General features: G+C 38.0%; 1 protein-coding gene across 5 annotated transcripts in view; it reads right to left on the bottom strand.

Annotated features, from left to right (window-relative positions):
* Positions 1–7,415: 7,415 nt before the first annotated feature.
* Positions 7,416–24,003, bottom strand: part of CDIN1 (CDAN1 interacting nuclease 1) — a 135,210-nt gene continuing 118,622 nt past the window's right edge. For 2 of the 5 annotated variants that reach the window (XM_039552328.1, XM_039552335.1), the window contains one exon: positions 15,354–18,229. In XM_039552328.1, the coding sequence (XP_039408262.1) occupies positions 18,094–18,229 (136 nt within the window). In that variant the 3' untranslated portion in view covers positions 15,354–18,093. Of the gene's footprint in view, positions 9,888–15,353; positions 18,230–24,003 lie in introns of those variants that run through there. The other 3 variants (XM_039552332.1, XM_039552329.1, XM_039552330.1) reach the window with 3 other exon arrangements.

Genomic DNA, 24,003 nt, shown 5'->3' with positions numbered 1-24,003 from the left:
CTGGCAAAAATTGGGAATTGGAGGAAGAAAAGAATGCAGTATTTACTTAAATTTAAAACAAAACTCAAAGAACCCAGTTACTGCTTCTAAGTTTAGCCCATAATATGTCATTCATTATGATGTCTTGGTCAAAATCAGCTATAGGAATGCGAGAGATATCAGTTGTCACAATTTTAGTCAATGAGAAACAAGAATAATCAATGATACCATTATTCTCCTTTGTTACCTGTTTTCTTCAGTTCAGCTAGGTAGGTGGTTATCTAGGGAATGCCTGCAATGATAATTCTGATAGAAATTCCTGATCATGTTTTTGGCTGGTAAGAAGGCATTGATAAGAAAATTCCAGGTAAAGGAGAAAAAGCTGAGAGGAAAATGAAGGCTACCTAGAGGGCTGAGGTTTGTGAGTGCTGTGTTCGTCTGGCACCGGCTGGATAACCAGGAAATGTGAGGCTAACCCCAATGCTGTGGGTTAGCCCCACATTGCCTGGTTTTGCATGGGAAGCTGTCTCCTGCCCGGAGAAGGTCTTTGGTGCTTTGGAAAAGCATCTTTACTCAGGGCAGACAAGTGGGGAAATAAAACAATTTCTAGAGCGATGAGAGCCCACCTGTGAACATAATCCAGGACTCTCATAATACTTTCAAAATGAGCAGGATGCCTGTGGCTTCTGTGAGCTCTGGCTTTTAGGCAGCATGTCAGCTGGGGGTGAGTGGCTGCTCAAGGAGGCTTGCAAATTCAGCTGTCTAAAACAGCTAATTGCAGTTAACCTGGTATAATGTTCTTAATGAACTGGCTGTGCTGGTCTGGCTTTTATTAAATCAGTTATTTGCAGAACTTCGAAGTACAGAGGTCAGACTAGAGGTGACCTCTGACCAAGTGAGGGTGTCTCTAAACAGCTGAAGAACACACTTTTGAGGAGCTGATTTACCCCACGATGGTGTTTGTCCCACTAGAGCCCAAATACCTGCTACATAGGACTGCACGGTTCCAATCTGATACTTCCCTGTGATCTAATCCCTCTTTGATCATCAGTTTTTAAGACTTGAAGCCCATTGCTTTTTCTTTGCTCCCTTCTCCTGACTTAAATATCTGCAGATGACATTGCTTTGCAACATAAAAGCGTGTCACTTGGAGCACTTGGCTTTTCCCATTTCCCCTGTTCTTGTGATCTGCTCTGTAGCTGCACTGGCTTTTGTGGTGTTAGACCTGCTTATAGTTGTGTAATGGAATAAATGGGATCAATGCATTTTTAGAGCCTTTAAATGATCACATAGTAGGCACAGATGCAGCAGTGACTTAAATGGCTTCCTCTTCACCTTCCCCAGTCAAGTTCAAAAATGCCATTATTAATAACAAAAATCAAAAAAGAAAAAAGCCTCATGAAGCACTCTGGCACTCATTCTGGTTTTGTGCTCTTTCTTCAAGTTATCTCAAAGAAAAGGAATTGACTATTAAATTTGTGTTACAGGTGCTGGCAGCACTCAATCTTTCTCTGTGTGTCCTGCTTAAGGGAAGAATGACAGCTCATGAATATATCTTTCTAAAGAGATCTGAAGTGACCATATTTACTGAACTGAATCTTTTGAAGACTGAGATAGTGGGGCTACATTTTGCTTACCATTTTTGTATGAAATTAAACTATTTATCACTTCTGTTATGTCCTTTTTTTTCATCTCCCTTCAAGTAATTTTCTGTTTCTTATTTGCAATGTAGTAGGATGGAATGGGGATCTTGAGCTTGTTGGACAGAAGACTGTAACTTTAGGAACCCAAACTTCAGAGGACTTGCCAAATCTTGCATCAAATATGAAACTTGCAGAAAGAGCATTAAAATATTTAAAATAAGTGATTAATTTCTTACCATCTGGGAAACCACAATCAGTGACAAAAGCAACTCAAAAATTCAAATGCCATTAATAGGCTTAGTGCTTCAATACAGAATATTATACTGCTTGTAAGAACAGTCCTGACCAGGCTTTCAAACACATCAGAAGAGACAATCCTATACATAATGGGAAATCTCTATATTATGATTGATGTCCAAGATTTATGATGTTATAAACAATTGGTTATGCTGTTTTGACAATGGGAGAATTAATGAATGAGACAGATTTGTCTGCAGTGATGAACTATATCATATAGAAACATTAATAAAGATAAAACATTTGGAAATTCTTAAAGAAAAATAACATTTTTGCTCTTTTCTCAAGGAACAAACAAAGCCAGAAACATGACAGATTTCATCAAGAGAGCTGTTCACAGATTAAAAGCAGGTCTGATTTTTGTTTTGCTGTGCTAGACTTCACTTCTCAAACCACAGAAGAGTGAGGCGAATGTTTTCAAGCTTATAGTGTTGTTTGTTTTGTTTTTCTCCCTTACACAGTGAATATTGTCTTCCTGCTAATTCTGTTATACCATACAAGACTTGTTTGCATCTCAGTTGGGTTCTTCTGTTCAGCCTTCTGGTGCACTCAGAAAACGCCACATAGGATCCACTCTGATCTTAATGTCTGTCTGTGAAAGCAGCAAGGCCTGCTCCTGTAAGGAGCTCTGGCAACAAACCAGGGCATTGGAGGTGATGAACCAGGGCACTGGGGGTGTGACACAGCTCAGCATGTGGTGGCTGGAAAGGTGGGAAAACTGCAAAGAAATGCACACAACAGTAGGAGCTGAAGCTCAAGATCCTTTGATTGCTGCAGGACATGGGCTGCTCTGTAGAAGGGTGCTTCTGTTCCCAGTAGCTGTCGTGGAGAGCTACTCGATGCAAACCTTGGAAGCCCCCATTTCTGGGTACCTAAATGCCTTCATTAGTGTAATTTTTGCTGTGCATGGCACTTCCTGCGTGAACTTTATGAACTCAGGCTACACCAAATCACTAGATTATTTACCTCTTGGTTTGAACACAAAAATAGCTGGCAAGGAATTATAGAGAAATATTGGTTTAAAAGTTAACATCCCAGAAGGGGGTGAACTTGGAAGTGTAAAATTGTATTTATCTGGCACTAGTTAAAAAGGCCCAGCCAGAAGATTGAAGCATGAACATGAAAGTCCATCTTTAGCCGGTGAAAATTCAATACTGGTGTTAAGGATATTTCTTATCTACTTTTCTCTCATACTTTTTTGATGCTACTTTTGTGCTAAGCACCTTCAGAGGTTTATAAACCAGTTTAGCTGGGCTGTGCCATTGAAGAGACTACAGAAAATGAATGTCCTGTTGTGAGTTAGAGAGATTATTAGATCGCTTAAACTCTCAATTATTGAGTCTTTCCACTCGACTTTTATACTGTAAAAATATACAGTGGTTACAGAAACATGTTTGATCAGAAATATTAAGCAGCTGAGCATGCAAGAAATGTTCCTCTATATTGCTAGAGAGATAAGAAGTCAGTCTTATTTGTCTTCTGTTTTATTAGCTTTCATCTTGGGTTTCTGCTATTCTAACCTTAAAGGTCAAATCCAAAAGGAATAAATTCAGATGCCTAAACTTAGAACACCATTCCTGCAGATCCTAGTTCCAGCATATAATTTCTCAGGACAAACCAAGACCTCAGCTTTTGACCCCAGAATACCCCACAAGCCTGAAGTTCTGCTGCTCCCCCTGCCTTGGAGCACCTTGGTTGTACCACCATCACCTTGTCACCTTGTTCTGGCTTTTTTCCTGGGTAGGATCTAGAAGTTAGAGAAACTTCCCTGCTGAGTTTCAAATGCATGTTAATCTAAAAGCAAACCTACATATGGTGAGTCAATCAATCTCTACTTGAAGTGAAGTGATAGCAACTTTTTTTCTTTATAGAACACATATGGGAAGAGAATGAGTCCTTGTGGTCCCCTTCATATACAATTGCATTTTGATAAGTTAATTAATATGTATTTAGTTTTCTCCTTTGTATGAAGGATGGGTTTAGATTGACTGAAGACATATCCAAAATAGCACTGTGATGTTGTTCCCAATGTTCTTGTTCCCACTTTCCGGCCCACGAAACGTGAGGTTTTCCTGCATTGGAATGACTCTGACAGATCAGAGTGGAGACTGTTAACTGTGCCCACAGGTTTGGACTCCCACTTGTGTCTTTCTGATCCCAATAAGGTGCTGTAACCACCTACCTTTCACCAAAACTGTACTGAGAGAGGGCTTTGTGTCTTCTGCACCTTTGGAGGAACTCTCTACATCTCTTTATTGTGAAAGCATTTGTAGGCACTAACATTTAAGACTTTGGATTGTAAGTGGGCGGAGACATCACTTTGTCCTTTACAAAGACTCCTGTTTCAGGGGGAAAGAAGAATTTGCAAATAGCTCTCCCCAGCTTGTTCCTGCTGGACTGAGTGTGTCGACCTTCAGGTGGCTGTTCAGTCTGGAGGTGGTTTAAAATGCACCCGCACTGGTGGTGGCTCCTTCAGTGTATGACATTGGGAGCTGGAGTCCTCAAATAAGGGTTTAAAATGTCTTTGCTCAGAACAGTTAAGCCACACAACACAAGGTTGCTGCATCTGCTTGGTGCTTGTCTCAGCTCAGCAGCTTTCCATATTACGGACTTTGTAGCTTTGCAGAGTTGGTAAAACCTGTTTTATGTTCCAATATGCATCACTGACTAAAGCTCTTTCTGTTGGGAACCACTCCAAATGCTCTGCTAACAGTAAACATCCCACTGGGATTCTGTCTTACTATCTACTACATCTCCTGCTAAACAACAGTTTGGATTAAAAAAAAAAAGGCAGCTTTATACCGGAAAAATCAGACATACAACCAAGTTGCTTCTCCTTGATTGAAAGCATCCATATAACTGTCTGTGTCTATGATAAAAGTAAATAAAAATACAGCTGCATTTCACTTCAAATTGAAGTCTTATAAAGCTGAATTGGGATTTTCAAGAGCTTTTGGCAACTGACTTAACTTAGATTCCTCTGAAATAATCGGCAAGTGATGCCTAGAGGCAATGAGTTAAGTTGCTGCTGATTGCCCTAGCAAAATCCCACTCATGATTTCTTAATTCATCTCTTGGAAGATATGGCAACAAGGTAAGTCTTGTAGATTGTAGTATATGGATTGTCAAGTAGTTCTTAGAAACGATAGTCCTTGTCTTCCTAAATTAAGTGGTCAATATCCTCCCCTGAACACCAGTGGTAAGGCTAAATTACCTCTAAGAAATATGTGTAAGATTTTCCAGAACTGAGATAAGCCTAAAACATGGAAGTTGCTAATTTCTGCTGCTAGCAGCATTGAATTTCTTCGAGCAACCCAAAATACAAAAGTGTGCGTTGCTTTATTTGCAAAATCTTCTTCAGATTCAGTATATAAGAATCCCTCTTTGCTTTTAGTCAGAGTGCACAACAAGAACAAAAAGCACACTGTAAATATTTTGGTTTGTGCAGCACAAGATTGCCTTTGAACACTATGTGGGAAACAAAACCAAGGAAAAAAAAACAACCCCAAACAAATTTTAAACAAGAAAAAGCAAAACGTTGTAGTATAGAAGCACAGATGTACATGGAACTCAGAAGCTGAAGTACTGTCCATTGTGGGGTTTTTTCTAGTGCACTATTTGGTAATAAACTTAATTTCAATGCCTTGGTTTACCTGTGTCAGAGGTACAGTGGGAAAACTAACACCTTACAAATACTGTTAGATTAGCTGTCTCAGAAGGATAGTTCACCAACCCTTACACAATTCTAGCAGAACAGATGTTGTTGTTCACTGCAACGTCTCAGCAAGAGATTCGTATGTCTGGAAGAATCCAAGTCTGTTTTGAGGTCAGGCATCCAACACAAGTTTTTAATATTGATGTACCAGGATTATTTTTAGAATTGTACTGGTCTGCTTTTGTGTGCTGTTATTCCTTCCTGTCATGTCATATGGAGTCTGCTCCGAGACTTCCAAGTTTGTATGCTTTCTGGGCTCTTTGTCTAGCCACCTGCTTACCCAGAGATATACCAGACCCTTTGAAGAGAAATCTCATTGTGCAGTACAGAGGTTTCTGAACTCATTCTGCCTGAACTATTTCTGTGACAAATCTGCTAATTTCACAAGTAGAAAAGTCATCTCTAATAGACAGTTCACTACAGCTTCTGGCAGACCAATTCTCATCTTTCTACTTTATACCTTATGCGAGAAGTTCTCCTGCTACCTTTTGTATCCCTCCATCACATTCAGACTATGCAACTGACGACAGTCTTTTGAATTTGGAAGCATCATGTGACCAGACTTTCTAATGAAATTACCAGGATTCACACTTGTGCCTGCCTTGGCCTCCTAGTGTTCCTGGCAATTTTTATTTTTTTCCTCCTTGAAGTATTTTAATTATTTTTCTTCTCTCTTGCTTTTGCTATAATTGTGAGTTTAAGGGCATTCACCACCCACAACAAAGAACATACAAGCAAAAAAATCTAAACCCCAATCCAAGCACCCTTGAAAGCTCTCAGTGGCACAGCTGATGTTTAGGGCACAAGGGAATTAAAACACCGTTGCACTGCTTTTTCATTATAGCTGTATTCATCATCAGGTTCCAGTGTTTGTCCTAGAGTTTCTAAAATGGAGCTTAGGTGGTTGTAAAGAAGAGTGAACTATGGAGATGGCTTGACAAAGTGCATTATGAGGCAGATGCATTTTCTTTCATTCCTTGGTTGGGGTCAGCTATACTCCATCCATGGAGATGCAGCTTCTTTAGTTGTATGTTTACAAACATGGAAGAATGGCTGGTCTGTGTTTTGCACACAGCCCAGCATCAGCACTCATTCATTGCTTTGAAAATTGCTCAGCATTTTTGTGATCGGATGAGATTTATGTTTTGAGCTGGTTCAGTGACTCAGAACACACCTTTTCACACATGAACAGAATAATGTTACATCATGCTGTGTATCAGCCAGTGAACAATTCTGGACATCTCTGAGAGTTGTGGTGTTTTTCTTCCCTTTTTGTCACTGAATTCAAGCGGTACTGTATGCTTCCTTTCATTAAATGAACAATGGCACACAGAGGTAGCTTTATCAGCTCAAAGATACCTCTTATTTCTTGACAAACCTGTGTACCCTCAGTGTGCTCATCTGCCATTCAGCATATGTTATGCCACTCAGATCCACCTAAAACTTGCCAATATTCTTGTTGTATCCAGATCTCAGTATTTTTGACAGAGGCCATATACAAAGCAGAGAAATATATTGGCTCTCTGTTCCTTCTTCAAGCATTGACTTTTATATCATGTCACCAGAACTTTAATAAATTGTAGATTGGAAAATACATAAATGTTTTTTAAGTCACCCAAGGAATGATGATTCAGAAGCACAGAAGGAGACCTGGCTCCACAACTTGAGGAGATAAACTGAACTGAAGGTGTTTCTGACAAAGGTATTATTCCAGTCATGGGAGTTAATGGAACTTTCCAAAGTGAGAACAATGTGGAAAGATTAAACAAACCAGACAATGAAACAATTATATAAAAATATCTTCATTTTTAGCACATTGGCAAATGAATACATTTAGCAAAGTATACAAGTCTCACAAGCTGCCTCTCAATCTGGACCTGTGGAGCTGAGAGAAAGCACTGCAGCAATGAGGAGAGAGACAGTGAGAAATCAAGAGTACATCTGCAGACAATGCAAACATACTGTAAAACTGCTTTTAGCCCTTAAGCCAGGTCAAGACTAATTCTATTGCTGATTCAGTTCTGTAGAGCCAGATAATAAAACCCACCACACTGATCAAAACAGAGAGGTACAGTTTGGTTCTTCTGTCACAGGACTGTCAATGCTTGAATTCAAACCTGGGATTTCGTCCTTACGATAGCTCCATTCCTCTGTTTTCCTTTGCTCCTGATTCACCTTGGATACGCCTTGCCAAAGAATTCAGGAAAACACTTTTTGATATCTTTGAAGGAAATGGAGGCCAAGAAATCAGAAAATGCTTTGCTGTTTAGCTTTTAGTATTTATCAAACCAGGAAGCCATCACTTACGGGATGGCCATCTGTCTCTAGTTTTCCTCAATATTTTCTTATTTTCCCCTTATGAAAATAACAGATTTCGTGTGCTTGATGCTTAGCTGCGTCAAACCACGACACCATCCAAGGGCTAAATAGACACAGGAAGTCGTGTTCTCACATTGTTAATGGATCAGTGGGAAGCACACTAATGCATTTCACTAGCTAACATATTTAAAGATATAACTTGTGTGCCTGAGAGTTTTGATGTCTCACTGTTGTGAATATGGCGGCTACTATGCCCCTAAGAATACTGTTTTTCTAAATTTTCTAAATTTCCTAGATTAAAAACACATGGAAAGGGAATAGGGGAGATTCAGCAAATTGAATCAGATGAGAGAAAATAGTGAAAACTTCATAGAGGAAAAAATAATTGAAAACCTCATTAATGAAAGTGGAAATGAGCAAAAGAAGTGGATTTCATAGAAAAAACTAGCAGAGTTGGGAGAACAAAGTGGCTTTTAATTAAAGATACCTTTTATTGAATGCAATTTAGCAGAAGAAACTTTCTGTGGGTTATAAGACACCTATGTACTGACCCAGAAAGGTGGGGCACCTTGAGAGTGTCTTCCAAAGCAGGACTGGGCAAAGAGCAGCTGTCACCTAAGTCTCTGGTGACGACTTTCCCCCTGTTGTCCTTCAGGGGCTGCATGTTGCCTCTCTTCAGAAGCAGCCACTAACAGCTTTAGTCAGCCTTAGCACATGGAGCAAGCAGAGCTTTGCGCAGCTCTGGAAGAAGAAACAGACAGACATAAGCAGTGTAGGAAGGAAGAATGTATAGAAGGTAACAAGAAGGCTAGTACAGCACAATTTTTAAAGGAAAATGGAATTAGAACCAAAGTGTTACATTAACACAGAAAAAAAACTGAGAAAAAAGCTAACAGGATGAGTGTGAAGCAGTTTCATTAGTGAGAAATGTAAAGTAATTCTGAACCAACTGTTTAAGCACAAGAAGGTATTCTTCTACTTGGTGCTCACTGTATTGGCTCTCGCCATTCTTGTGCCATAGCACGTATGGCTCAAAATGGACACTGTGTCAGTATTAGCAAAAGTCACTGTGACTTTTAAAGAGTTATCCCAGAAAGTAGGAATGAGACTGTAACACCTTCCCTACTTTGGAAAACTAGCTTGTTAACATGCCAAGACTTCTGCAGAAGACCAATATGGCTGAATAAAATCCAGTCCCTGTGGAAGAATAAGAGAGTAAATGCTCACCCACCAGCATGATGCTGCTAAACACAGTTGCCAGTAGATGACTGTCTCTGATCTAGTCTAGCAATGAAGTGATGTTGGGTAGGATAAGGAAAAAAATCAGCAGACTCATAGCTCCCCCCAGGCATACCTGGGGCAGAGATGGGTAAGTATGAGAAAAATGCAATGGAGTTTGCTTTTCAGTCCTCATGGTAGAGCTCTGATAAACTGACCACTTTGTGTAAGTAAGTTCTTATGCCTGAGTAATTGAAGGAGAAAAGTCTGAAGTTTGTAAAACGGGAACACGGAGACTGCAAATTACACCCTGTAAAAAGGACACCATATTTTCCCTCTAAATGCACTCTTCCATGTTACTTTTTCAGCTAACAAGCACTTTATCTGGAATGTAATTAAAATTCCCCATTGTCTCCCAAATATTAGATACTTTATTTTGTTCTTTCTCTTTAGTTAGTATTAGCTATGAGTAAGTTATCTATCTCTGGTCAAGGAGCATAAAACAATTATGCAAAGCATGAATGGTTTGGACTGTTTCAAGCCAAATACAGCATGGATTAGGCAAATGGAAGATAAATCTGTGACACTTACTATCTTGCATTCTTAAGACACATCTCCTTGTCACGCCAGAAAATGTTGCTGAGCTTCCAGGGTCTGTGTGTTGCTGGAGCACAAGTAACTCTTACCCTCTGCCTTCAGCAAACCTTACTGAAAAGCTGGGATGAAAGGAAAGCACAGGAAAACTTCTGTCAGCTGGAGCCTCCAGCTTTTTGGCAAACCAGTACAAGCTCATCACAGCCAATAACTGCACTAGTAGTAACAGAATCTTTTAAGATGATCAAGCCAACCTGAGAACTGAGAATTCAGACCATCACGGCAAATGTACACCTAAGCAAAAAAAGTTGTTGCTTCTGCATGCTACACTTTGCTAGCAGACTCTTTCCTACTATTTATTTTGTTAAAGTAAATGTTTATTTCACAAACTGAGCAGTAAGCCACATCTTCTGACTATGAAGACTGGTGGTAGAAGTTTTAAGAGCATATCCTGTGATGGATATATCCCATTAGTCTATATTTTATTGGTGACGGCTAACCATCAAATTCTGTAATAACCTTGAAACACACAGTTTTAACTCATTGACTTCAGATTACACATTCAAAACTTTGTGAATCACATCAAGTATTTATTTCCAAAGGGTGGAATTCAAACTAAACAGAACACAGAAGTAGTCTGAAGTCAACAAGTTAAAATTAAAAATATACTAGCAAGTAGTATGTGCAAAAAGGAAAAGAATAATAGGATAAAAAAAAGATTGATTTGTGATGAATATGGATATGGACATTATAAAAGGTCCAGCCTAAATCGAACACAACAACTTGTCATTGAAGGAACATATTTGCAGGAATCTTGTACATAATGGGTTTCTAAAATACAACACACATGTGTAGAGTAACAAATATAATCATAACATTAAAAACTTTCTGTGAAAAAATGTTGGAAGATTTTGTGGTGTTTCGTTCAGCAAACAATATTCAAATACAGAAAAGGTCAGAAAAAGAAAACAGACACCAGATTTACTCTCCATATGCATTTATAATTGGATGAGATGTAACAGGCTTATTACAGCAAAAAAAGATTTAGGTAAGACATTAGAAAATCTTTCTAACTAAATAAAGATGGGTAGGGAAGTGGATTCCCATAATCTTTCTAAGCATCTCCATCATTGCAGTTTTTAAAGAATAGATTAGACAGACATTTAAGCTGATCTGTATAGACAGTTGTGCCTCAGAGGAAGGATGAAACTGTGTGTCTTGAGACTCAACAGTGCCTATTTCTTTTTTTTATGATGTGTAGCCAGACTACTTTTTTCTAAGTGTATTTTATCATTTGTATGTAATGCAGTGCCAAACACATTAAAATATGGCTGCCTAAAGAGTGTATGGAAATAAACTGATCAAAATAATTTTTATGTTTTTCTACTCATTATGGAGCTATCATGCTGTGGCAGAATACAAAATGAAGTGTGGCATGAATGCTCACTATGGAAAAGCAAAAGAAAATTAAAAAGAAGAAAATTAATCCAATGCAACCATTTGTAATGGAAAATGTCTTCTGGTAATAAAGCTTGCATTTTCATAGTACTCTTCTACTAGGAGTTTCAAAGACCTTTCAGAAATTTTCTTGGCACCCCTGAGGCACTTTGGGAGGCAAGACCACAACTGTGCAGCTTCACATTGGAGACAGAAGCTCCAGTATGCCCAGGTCAAGTTCTGAAAGCTGCGGGCTCTCAGCAGGGCAGGGCTTGGACTCCTCCAGATGCAGCTCATCCCCTCTCCCATGTCACGCTCTCTTAACATCACTGTCACTTGTCAACTTGCAGAAACGTCTCATTGCTCTCACCAACACTTAAACATGGGATACCACCTTCTACAACAGGAATAAACATTGATTTACTTCCCTTTCCTGGAGACCTCCACCAACACACCTATACCAAGCAAATATCTATCAGGGACTTCTATAAGAAAAAGGGTACTTGATATTTATTAACAGCAAAAATAATATTTGTGTATATTTGCACAACTGTATGACTTCGATCTAGTGTCCTGACTTCTCTCCTTAGGACAGAGATCCAGACAGATTTCATGTGTTTGTATAGCATGCTGAACCACAGAGTCATTGCTCTTGGCAAGCATCTCTCATTGACATTATAAAAGAATAATATATTACACATTTGTGTCCTAATGCTAGTCATATACTCTGAAATCCTGAATTTGCATAAAGTTTATAACCTTGACTTGGTGCTTTTTTAGGTATTTTCAAAAATAATTATTTAATATTGTTATTGTTTGACCAATTTACATGTCTGCTTTAACAATGAATACTTGAGCTATGCAAATAGTATTTGCTGTGTAAATGAACATTTTCCCATGTTCATATTATTTTTCTTCAACAAGTTCTCAGAGGTAAATACGTTATAGTAAATCTGTCTGTTTACAGATAGCTGGACATCAATATAAATCTGTTAAATGTCTGTATAAAAAAAGAAGTGGTTGTCTGTTATTGGCTAGATTAATGTTCTAAAAATCCTCAACTTTGCACTAATATGCCTTTAACTGCCTTTTAATACCACACTTTTGTGTATCACTATTAAAAGCAACAGCAAAAACTATTTACACAATGTAGGGAAAAAACCCTTCCAACTCTCTAATAATGACAATAACCTTAGCCAAGGATATTTCTCTATTTCTCTAAAATTAATAACTAGCTGGGGTTAATGGCCACTGGCTTCACCTTAGGCCCTCAATTAATCCCTGAACCTCAATTGTTATTACCTAATTGACTTAGTTTCATTTCATTTTAACATTTCAAAGTGATCTTCCTAAAATCACACTGACAGAGTAACGTGGTCTCTGTAGATATGCACTGACATGGTTTCAATACTGTTACTTCATCTCCATACGCTTGCATTGACATTTCATTTTGCGTTGACATCGCAGTGCCACATCTATGGATCTGTGCAAATGACATGCAATTGTTCACGTTAGGTGAAAGCCTGGCCAGGAGCGAGGGCAGGCTGGTGTCCTATGCAGGGACATGATGCCAGCTGAGAGCTAGTAAGAATTAATGTTATAATTTTTAATAATTGTTTTTATTGCAAATATTATTTGTATGTTTGTAAACAGAAGAAATAACAAATTTCACTTGAAGTCTTCCTGGCTTCCTTAAGTAAACACACAAACAAAAATCTTTTTACTAAGATCAACTTAAAAACCTAGCTTGAAAAATGTACCAGTCTTTTAAAATGTATTTAAAACCAGCTTTTTTAATATTACCATTTCATGCTTATTTGAGGCTGCAAACAAATTATGCAAATATTGTGTGTTCAAATATCATCATATCAACGCAAGTAGCTGAATAAGATGCAACTCTAAACCAAGAAATCCTCATAAAAAAAGGGCATCAAAATAGTGTCTTTTTATCATGTGGAAAAGTTTTTGAAAAGTCTTTTGAAGCTCTTTGATCCTGCTCTGGAATAATTTTGGTAGATTACTATTGTACGAAACCCATAATTTATAGTAGCTGACCTCAGCTGCTCTTTGTATAACAGCCATATATGAAACAATAGCAGGAAAGTGAAAAATACAAGGGGAACTAAAACTGCTCTGTTTATTATGTAGCTCATAATTACATCTTCCTCATTTAATCTTTTGAATCCTGGCATGTTTTTAATAATACAGGTTCAATTAATATTTACTATACACAGGAGAGTTAGTTTTGAGTAACACATTTAGACTATCCAAACTTTGTGTAACTTGTGACCTTTCCCTAACCTAAGAGAGGTCTATTTTATACAGATCGTACCAGATAGACAGTTTCTCTATAAATGGTGAAGTTGCTGCCAAGCTCCCATTGTTAGCTAGTTCATTTTTCAACAGGCACACTTTAGGTTCCTATCACACCACTGTAAAGAGCAAGCCCTTGAGGTTTCTTCTTTTGTCAATGTAATAAAAAGGTTATTTCTGAATAACCTGCAAATCCACAACAAATGGCCTTTTGTGACTTAGAATAACATGATAGGAGGATTTTTTTGTTGTTTTTGCAGGCAGCCTCCCATTTTATTCTGTAATATTAAATCAATACTTGAGCAGCATTTGTTCTAATGTACTTTATCTCATCCTCAAAATAACAAATACATGTTTCTAACAACTGTTACCCTAGCTCCATATTTACCACCTAACAGCAGAAGATCCCTTTGGAAGAAGCTACCTATTGTAAGACTACATCAGATGAAGTAACACCAAGAATCAAGTTAAATTCTGTGTACTTTTTGTTGACCCTTGAGGAATTGTTATCAACTCTGGTAAATACCAACAACCTGTAGAATGTACAAACTTTTGCCAGATCGACTGTGATGTGGAAATGGGGACATACCCATCTTTTCCACTCTGAACCAATCAGATTTTGGCACAGGAGGAAAGCTAAACCTTTAACTTCAACAGATCTCCTTGCAGAAGTAGTGCACAAAGAAGGCATGAACTCAGAGAAAACAAGGCTCCTTAATGAAAGACCTGCTTTAACAGCTGAATTCCTAATATTGCCTACGCCTATTTTCTAGTAGCACAGAGGCACTACTAACTTAGTCCTCTGTACAATTGTACTCTCAATAGAGGAGAGAGTGACTATTCTGCACTAAGTGTGCTCTGTTTGGTAAATATACCCAGCCTGCAGAAATGACCTATGTTTCACACCAAGAGAATGAAGAAGATCATCACAACGGTTCTGCATTACAAAACTATGTGGAAATTTGAGGACAGTCTACTTGGAATCTAGAGCTGCTATTTAAATTAGAGTAAGAGCAAAATTGCTTTAGATGGTTGGTCAGTCCAAATGTATACAGAAATGGAAACAGCACTCTTCAGATGTAGTAACAGAAACAGAAGCAGGTGGTACAAAACATGGTAGAAACTTTTCAAATAGGACACAAGCAAATGGGAGGATATTGAATAAATAAATGTGAAATGGTTAAAATAAGATGGAAAATTAAAAGGGAATGATTGAGCGGCAAATGGAAAGAGGCATTGATAGTCTTCTGTAGTAGTCTAGATGGTGGAGAAATCCAAAAACCAATACCAGGAAAGAATGACTTTTTGAATGAGCAAATACAACCTAACAGGATGAAAACTATTCATGAACAACCAGTACTATTAACGTAATGAGGTAAGCACTATAGGACATTTGGTCCCCTTTCTTCAGCTTTAGACGAAAGTTCTTCTGCTCTGAGCTGTCTTTAGGGAAAGATTATGAAACTCATACTAATAATGTGTCCCCAGAATATAGGAATGGCAAAACCTCTGCTTTCTTCCTATACTAGAGTGTGTGGCCCACCATTGTGTTGTTCCTCCTTCACAAGGAAGTTTTGCTTCCCTACTCAATACAATTACATCAATTCCTAAAGCTCAGAACAGGCCCTATACCAGTGGTGGTAAGAGCAGATGCTTGCAAGTCTATATATGCCAGTGAGAACATCATTCAGTTTTATGTTCACTTCTGTTTTCTGGCTTGGCATAATTCATTAGCACACTCTACATAATACTCCATAAAACTGAATTTGGTTTTAATGTTAAGGTTCTAATGGCCACAACATTGTTTAAGAAAACAAAATCAAGAAAAAACCCACAAGCAAACAGCAGTGCTTCCTCTTTAATATTAAATGGATGTTTACATCTGATAAACAGAGAAAAATACTCAAATGAGGGGTTTTTTTCAGTATACAAGTAGTAATAACAAAACAGTCCTAATTTTTTTCTATATTTTGCTTTCAGCATTTAAAATAGTGACACAGCATAGTTTTTATAGTGGCAAAGCTTTTTTGATAGCATGCAATTAAATTAGTACAGTATATAGACTTTCGTGGCTAATTTCATTCTCATTCTAATACAAAGATTCTTAAAGTGGGCAATATACGAAGATGAGTTGAAAGCTCTGATTAAAGACAGCTGTACTGCTTTCCAACCTGGTATGTCACAACACTAGGTAGAGGAATAAATAAACAAATATAAGCCTAACCTGATTTATCTGTGCGTCTCCACATAAATTTGTTTAATGTAAAAACAAATAAAGAAAAGCTTTGATGGAGGTTAGCGGAATTTTCAACATCTGTGCAGATAAATTTAATTTATTCAAAAAGAAAATGCAGCATTAGTGTATCATGTAAAAGCTAATTTAAATGATTTCATATAACAGAAAGCACATGCAGTAGCTAAAACAAATTCCGTTTGCCTTTAAAACCCATTTCACTCAGACAACCATTATTTCTGAATTTTCTACTATGATAATGTTCAGTTATTTCTTCTTTTTTTATTCTCTTCTTGATTTTACACATTCCACTAACCTAAACCATAGTTTAAATTCCCAGGGGGAGTAACACCCTAAATGTAGCTTGTGTGCAGCATAAGGCAGCTACATTCATTCACAGATTGCTTCTGTGTATCTTTATGGGCAAATCCTTAAGGCTGGTCAGATAAAATAAGCTCAGCACAATACCTTAAACAGTTGAACATAAATGAGTTACAGGTGTTTGAATATTTTTTTAAATAAATCTCTTCACTATAACACAGTCAAATCCAAGAAAACATCTCTATACAACAATAACTCACTATAGTGGGGCTATACTAGGCTATCTCTGCAGCAAGGGACAGAGTACTAGAAGACCAAAGATATTTTTTCCTGAAAATGAAAGATAAGTCAAAATGATAAATTCCTGTCTGAAACTTGCCAGAAAGTGTTAAGGTGAGAACTAAAAATTAAAAATAGAAATACTGTGTATGCATCTGAAAACTACAGCCGAAAAACTCCTGAGTAGGATTAATATCCTTTCCACTCAAGGCAAGACTGTAAAAACTCTGCACATGATTTCTGAAATCATACAGTGTACAAAGTATCACCTCAACTAAAAAAAAGGTGATGAATATGCACTGTACTGTTTTAGAGACCTTTTCCTTCCAGAAAAGGTCATCAACTTGTGCTTTAGGGAGACTGTTATCACACCTTTAATTCTACAACAGAATCCATAGCTCTTCTCAGAAAATCTGAACATGATGAGCATACATGCAAATCTCTCGCTGACATTTTAAAATATTTTGTCCTTTCCTGAATAACAGTTAGCAAAAATAAAGAGTATTGAAGTGTGTCAAGCCCAATAAGCTGCTGTCATTAAAAAACATCTGAGAGCACAAACCTGTGACCCGATCTTGCCCCTCTGAGTGGAGATGTGGATGGAAAAAGAAGAGACTGAACTCAAAATTTCAAGAAGGGCTAACATCCACCTCAATGAACTTCTGATCTTGGTGGTTCTAACACGAGAAAAACAAGGCTCTTAAAGGAAACAACTACACAGGAAACTTCTGTTCATTTGTGTGCTTTATTCGTCTTGTGGAACTGATCCAGTATGAAACACTGTTTTATCTTTTTTTTTAAATTCCCCTTCTTGAACACCAGGATGGCAAACTCCTTCAGAAATACCCCACATAGAGAGCTCCTGCACGTTGTTCTTTTGGACTTCAGTGTCCCAGAAATTTGCTACCTAGAGGGGTCAAGACAGATTCCTTCCTTAGTGAGTTAAGAGAAAAATTCCTAGGTATAGATTCCTTGGGGGTGAGGGAGAGAAAAAGACAAAACGCAAGTTATTTTTGAGTCACTAAAATACTTAGTAAACCCCCTAAAAACAACCCCCAAACTTCACAGGCTTATATACATAAAATAAAACCTCTGTTCTTCACTTTCATCCCCCTTTCAAAATCCCCTATTTTTTTAACTGTTAACTTGGGATTACATTGTTGATTTTAACAACCAGATAGTGATAAAACACACGCACCAATTATTATCTCAAAATCTGGGTATTTACTGTAACAGCCATGATCCTCTCTTACCACTTGGGCTTTACCAGCTTTGCATTATATTATTTTAAGCCCCAAAACAACAGTCTTTACCAAATCTCCACATCACTGTAGGTGTTTTAGTCACATCACTAGCACATACTGAATTCATAAAAAGCACTTAATTTTATAGGTGACTCTGTAACAGGGATAAGAACTGAAAGCTCCACCTTTCAGCCTCTGCATTTTTGTCTTTGTTTAGAATGCTTGAAGAAGCCATCCGGAAGGAAGAAAGATTATGAGTATCTCGAAACTAGCTGTTTGACAGAGACAGAACTGCTGATAATGAGTGGGTTGTGTCTGTCTTTTTTGGCTGATCACAACAGAGGTCTGAAGCAAAACAGAAACTCTTGATATGTTTGTGTAAAGCAGCAGTAGCATAAGGGCGGGCAGCAGGAGTTCAGCTGAAGTTCAGGGCAGATGCTGCCATTAGTTTACACTGCAGGAAAGTAAAATTGCTTCCGGATTTACCTCTTCCTCCCAACATCAGCGCTGAGCCATGCTGTGTCGCAGAGTCACAATGTCAGTAGGGAAGCAGTCTTTTAGCAGGATACCACGTTCACGATGGCAGTCCAGCTCTTCAATAAATCCGTACCAATAGATGACTAATCCAGGGCCAAATCTATCGAACAAAAAGGAAAAGTGAACTTACGTAACTGTGTTAGGGGAATTTTAATTTCCCACCTCTGTGATTCCAACACAAATTTGGTAATTTCACTGCAAAATTGGAGGGAGTATTTGACCTCCATTTAATTTTCAAATTTTGAATGTGCCATTGATTGCTGTCAATAGTACCTGATTCCATGAATAAGAATGCTATTTAGAGACTCAAAGAATCCACATCGAAGTTTTAGTTTTTTTCTTTTGAATACTCTGCACATGTCAGTAAAAAATACCTATGTATTAAATACTAAATAACATTCAGTAAGTGTGATATATAGGGAAACCTCTTTGGCCATGCACTCTGCTCTTTTAGATTTGTGTGTGCAGACATTAAAAACACAAGGGTTTTACTCATGTCCCAGTTCATTCGAATTATAATATCATGAAGGTGACAAAGAATCCTCAAAATATAATCTCTACAATGAGCTATTATTCAGGTAATTATTAGCATAAAGAACAATTCAGAAGAAACAGAAAGTTTGTGCTGTAATGTCTCTGAAATGTGCCTCAGGAATTCCTTAGATATTGCTAACTCTGACTGATCCCCACTAGGCAATCTCAGGAAGTAGCCCCACGGACTATTCTACCCATCAGGAAGTTCAGACCTTCAGGCTGGGTTCATAAAGAAGTAATCACTATCAATCACTGTGTACTGCGATATGTTTTGCACATCAGTTTCACGTTTTTCCTACTGAGAGCACTTAATTAAAGGGCAGCACTACTTCTGGTGTAGTGTTGCAGGAATTTTACAGTGGAATCATAAATTATGAATGTTGGGTTAGTAAAAGGATGTCTAAAAACAGAACTGCTTTCTGTAGTCTAACATTACAGCAGTCTGTACAACATTAGACCAAAAAGCTTTTTCTTTCCTTGATTTATTATATGCTGTAGTGAACTTGCCAAAACCAACAGTGCAGGATGAGCTGTTAGGTACCGTCTGTACAAGAAAAAGTTCAATAGAATGTCATGTAATGGTTTATATACAGAGTTGTACTCAGGACTCAACCAATATGGCAGCCAATTTTTGTTAGCATCTAATTATAATAAATATGAGCTGGGGGGAGGCACGGTAACCTAAATGTCCACTGAGCAGACAATACAAGCCCTCAAAGCCATGGGTAGTGCCAGACTGGCTTCATGAGGGTGGTTTCTTTCCAACAATGCAGGGAAAACTCTATTTGATGTGCTCATGTAATGGAATAGGCATCAAAGGAAGAAGAAACCCCTGTGGCTTCCTCCTGCAGTTTCAATTAGACACGGTACTCTTTTGCCTGAAACTGCTGCAGAGCATTGTAACATTTTGGTCTATGGCTACTACTCTTCAACCTCCAAGTGGCCACAGTTCAGTGGCAGAGTAAATTACCCCTCAGCATAGCTGAGGCCACACTGGCAAATATGCTTTTTGCAACTGAAAGCTGATATTCGAAAGCTGAAAGGTTAAAACTCTGACAAATCTGGTTGTACCAGGCAACACATCCTAACACATTTGGCAATAAATACAGCACAGACTAAAAAGTGGCTAATATGAAGGACAATGCTGCCTATACCCAATTCCTAAGTTTTGTTTGGCTGGCCAACTATTTCAGCTTCTATGGACTTCTTTCCATTGTCCTTTGCTTAAGCTCCTGTGGGGCCAAAACACGTGGAACCTCTCCTGCAAGCCTGGAGACCCAAGCAGGAGTGAGAGGCCAAGGCAAGTGAGGCCAAGGACTGATGCTCACAGCCTCTGGTGAGACAGCAGTTTGCTGATCCAGGAGGGGCCCCTACTTTTGTCACTTCACAGACTACATATCTGTTCCCACATCAAGCAAATATAGAAATGGGTAATTGGGTGGGGATGTACTTACATACTAACCAAAATTATTTTAAAAGCAAAAATGCCCAGAAGATAGGGAGCAGACCTTACATTTCTAATGGGCTATTTTGTGCAAGGCAGAAGGTATGAAATGTATGCAAGTAGTTACTCATTACGAGCACATGTGCCAGGTAAAATCCTGATGCTAATGAGCAGCTGCTCATCCAAGTTTTGAAGGGCTCATTTTGCTGTGTGGCAGTCTGAATCCCCCATCCACCATAAAATGCATGTGGCACTGTGCTTAAGTAATTTGTTTAGTTATTTTTTGAAACTGTAATTTTAAACAAAATTACTATTTCAAGATACCTCAAAAGGCTAATTTATGTCTTGTGAGCAAATCACCTCAGCTCAAGCACAATTTCTGAGGTGCTTAGAAAATTATGTTCAGAAATACCAAATTTGATAATAAAATTATATACAAGAACATCTGCAGACTGTTAATGGCAGGAGCAAGTACATCTTTAGCATGAGAACATCCATCAATCCTGCTTCTGACTGTGGTGTTACAGCGAAACTGTTTGCCCTGTGCTGTCTAGGTTGCATTTTTTCAACTCTATTGTGCCATTCGTTCTATTATAGGTCTATATCACAAAGCTCATGTGTATGATTATTACAGTGCAGATACTGCAACACGATGTATCAGACAGCAAGGCCCATGGAAAAGAAATATATATGGACCGATTCTTGGTAGATGTTTCAGAGATGTTTATTTCTCCAGCCGCATGGCCGGGGCTCTGCCGAGGAACTGCTCAATCACGGGACCCGAGGGTCCTTCTGCCCGCGCAGGGAACACAAACCAACCCATGGGAACGAGGCTGAGCAGGGGCAGGGAAACCCCGTGTCTGTCCCCCAGGGCCCCTCTGCCAGGGCTACACGGCAGGGGGGAGGGCCCCAACGTATGATCACATAAAAACCCATGTCATACTTTTGTTTAAGAACACTTAAGTGCAGTACTTAAGACCAAAATTAACTTGTTGGCCCATTAAGCATTTGCCACTGACTATCAGGAACTCCTGCTGCTAAGTGCTAATTTCTCTTTCATTAATGCCCAGAGTTGGCAAACCACAAACAATGCCACTGGTTAATTACTGCTGCCTTAATTTGAAAAGACATTTAACCTTTTTGTATAAGGGGATGAGGTAGGGAAATGTAACCTGGAAGTAAGAACCATACTTTTTAATTTGACTCCTTCCCAAGTGGAGATATGACACCCTGAGGAATGGAAGTAAGTGCTGTGAATTACAAAGTAAAGCTACAAATTGATTTCTTGTATCAGTTGTAACATTGAACAAGTTAGTGACTGACCGTGGTTTACACACGAGAATGAACTGAACTGAGAGAATGCTTACTTGGTATTGCTATGGGAAGGGGATGCATTCAGTAGCTCCGAGGAGCATAGAAAAACTTTGAATGTACCAATTGGTTCTAAAACTATATAGATACAAGACAGGACAGGTTATCTTATTTCATATGAAAGACACACTGGAGAAAGTTTAGCTAAACTGAAAATCAACCCGAGCATGTAACAAACTATTGGACTCCTATGGATTTTCTTCTTTTGGAGAAAAATTGTATAAATCCCTGAAAATATGCTTGTATTTCTTCTCCCCTGTCTTTAGTTCTTAGGTGTGAAAAGCTTAGGTGTGAAGGAACGTGTCCAAAGGTTATAAAAAACTGTAGTTACAGCTATTCCAGTGAAAGTTCTGCTTTTAGAAATTTACGAGGGGTTTCTTTCTAAAGCTGAAAAGAAATCCAAGTAACTAAGCTTCGGTTAATTCCATGAAGTAAAAATAGAATAAACAGGAAATATAGAAGCAAGCTTCCTTCAGAACATAATAAACAGAGCAAGTGAAAATTGTCCACACAGGTTGCATCAGTTTACTTAAAAATCAACCAATAAATAGGTAGCTACCATTATATAAATCCCGGTTTAGTCATTGTCCAGTACTGACATTAGAAGTTGTGACTAGAAGGCAGCCAAAGCCAACTCAGCTGCACTTGGGGTATGAGTACCAGAAGTGCCAAAATGGAGGCAGTCAGGCTCACAACCCCAAGGCATGGCAAGATGAGAGCAGCAAAAGCTCGTGGATTACTTTAGGCCTAATTTAGGCTTGATACAGGTGACTAAATTTAGTCTACGTACTAAAGGCAGCAGATGGTGTCTTTCAAAGAATCAACTGAAGCATTTGAGATAGAAAAATACCGTTTGAGTATAGTTAAATATAGTTGCAGTCTCAACAAGTTCTTTACATAAAACATCTGACAATATTGTTTGCTCCAAGTAAGTCAGGTCTGCACTAATTTCAGGTTGTTCAGAGGAACTCTTGTATTGGTTTAATCACACAAATCTTGAAAGAAACCCATAGCTAAAGTAGTACACTGATAATTGTGGGACACTGAGTTTTGTCTTGGAGAGGAGTTTCACAGAGATATACTGTAAAGCCAGAAGGCAAAATTCAGTTAACCCAAAGCCAAATGGTTCTCTCTTAAGAAAAAAACCCCAACAACAACAAACTAAGGGATCACTTAAAAAAAAAAGGAATGAAAACAACTAAGTAAAATATGCATCTGAGTTTAACTTGCCCTCCAGTTGAACCAGTTTTGTGCTAGAACAAAAAAAAGACTTATTTATTTATCGAAGTGGTCTAGTAGGCTCACACATATACTACTTCACTTCAAGAGAAACTACTTTCTAGTAATGTCTTTTCCTCTGGAATGTCTGTGTGAGGTCCATAGCAGCTTCTAAGGATTTGCCTAGACATGTGGCTATTGTGAGGTGATTTTTTCACCATCAAAAAGCCTTGCATGTGGTTATATGAAAAAATGCATTTTCAACACACTGCTTGATACTGAACAGAAATGTAAAACAATTTGGAATTGTTTTTATCTAAATAAAACTTAAGCTTCATTTATTCTTAGTCTATTTGTTATAGATATGCTATATGCATCTCAGCATAATGTAAATAATTTGAATTCCAAAAGACCCTCATAATAAAATGCTGGTATATGAATTATTATTTCTAACATGCATGCATTTAAACAAATATTTTATCAAATGGATTCAGCCAAGTATTCATCTTATGAAAGTTGGTGATTTTAATTATGAAGGTCACACCTGAATGTGTCTTTTAAGGACTGCATTCTGGTCCCTCACTTTTGAATGCCAGCTAAAAAGCTGGCTTTGTCTCCTTGTTTTTCTTTTTAAATATGAAGCATTAGCATGAAACCAGAGCATTACCATTTGTACATCACTACTTATTTTCTGGGAAAGGGGAATTACAAAAGTTCACAAATAAATTATTACCTTCTAAGAAAATTTAACATCAATCATCAGAATCACAGTTGTGAGTAAACGGGTTTTACTTGTAGTACTAATAAACCTTGAAGATAAAATAATTAACCCCCCCTATAATAACACATAAAACTTTTACTGGATTTTTACTGTTTATGGACACTCAGCTTTATTTTAGTGTACTTGTAGAAGTCTCATTTGTGTCAGCGGAAGAAATTTAGAAATTGGCAGAGCTAGGCTAGTAGGCAACAACTACAGACCACATTTTCGAATAAGGTCAGTTGGCATCAGTCAGCCAACTTCCTTATGTCTAGACTAGTTTACTATTGCTGATGACACAGCATTATATATCTTGGCAAACATTTAAGAGCCACTGCTCAGAAATGTACTTCGATTAGCATGAAACTTTCCACTTAAACAGCTACTGCAGCCCTAATTCAGAAAAGTTTATAACAAGGTTATTTTTTTCTACCATTCATTTACACAGAGTTTAAAAATCAAATAAAGGTACTTTCGCATGAAGACAGTGCATTTTAAAAACTCTGAATGCAATTTGAAGATAACGGTGGGGTTTTATTATTCCTGT

This window comes from Corvus cornix, chromosome 5 (genome assembly GCF_000738735.6).
Source record: "Corvus cornix cornix isolate S_Up_H32 chromosome 5, ASM73873v5, whole genome shotgun sequence".
Classification (NCBI taxonomy): domain Eukaryota; kingdom Metazoa; phylum Chordata; class Aves; order Passeriformes; family Corvidae; genus Corvus; species Corvus cornix.
This window is presented reverse-complemented; position numbering and strand designations above follow the sequence as displayed.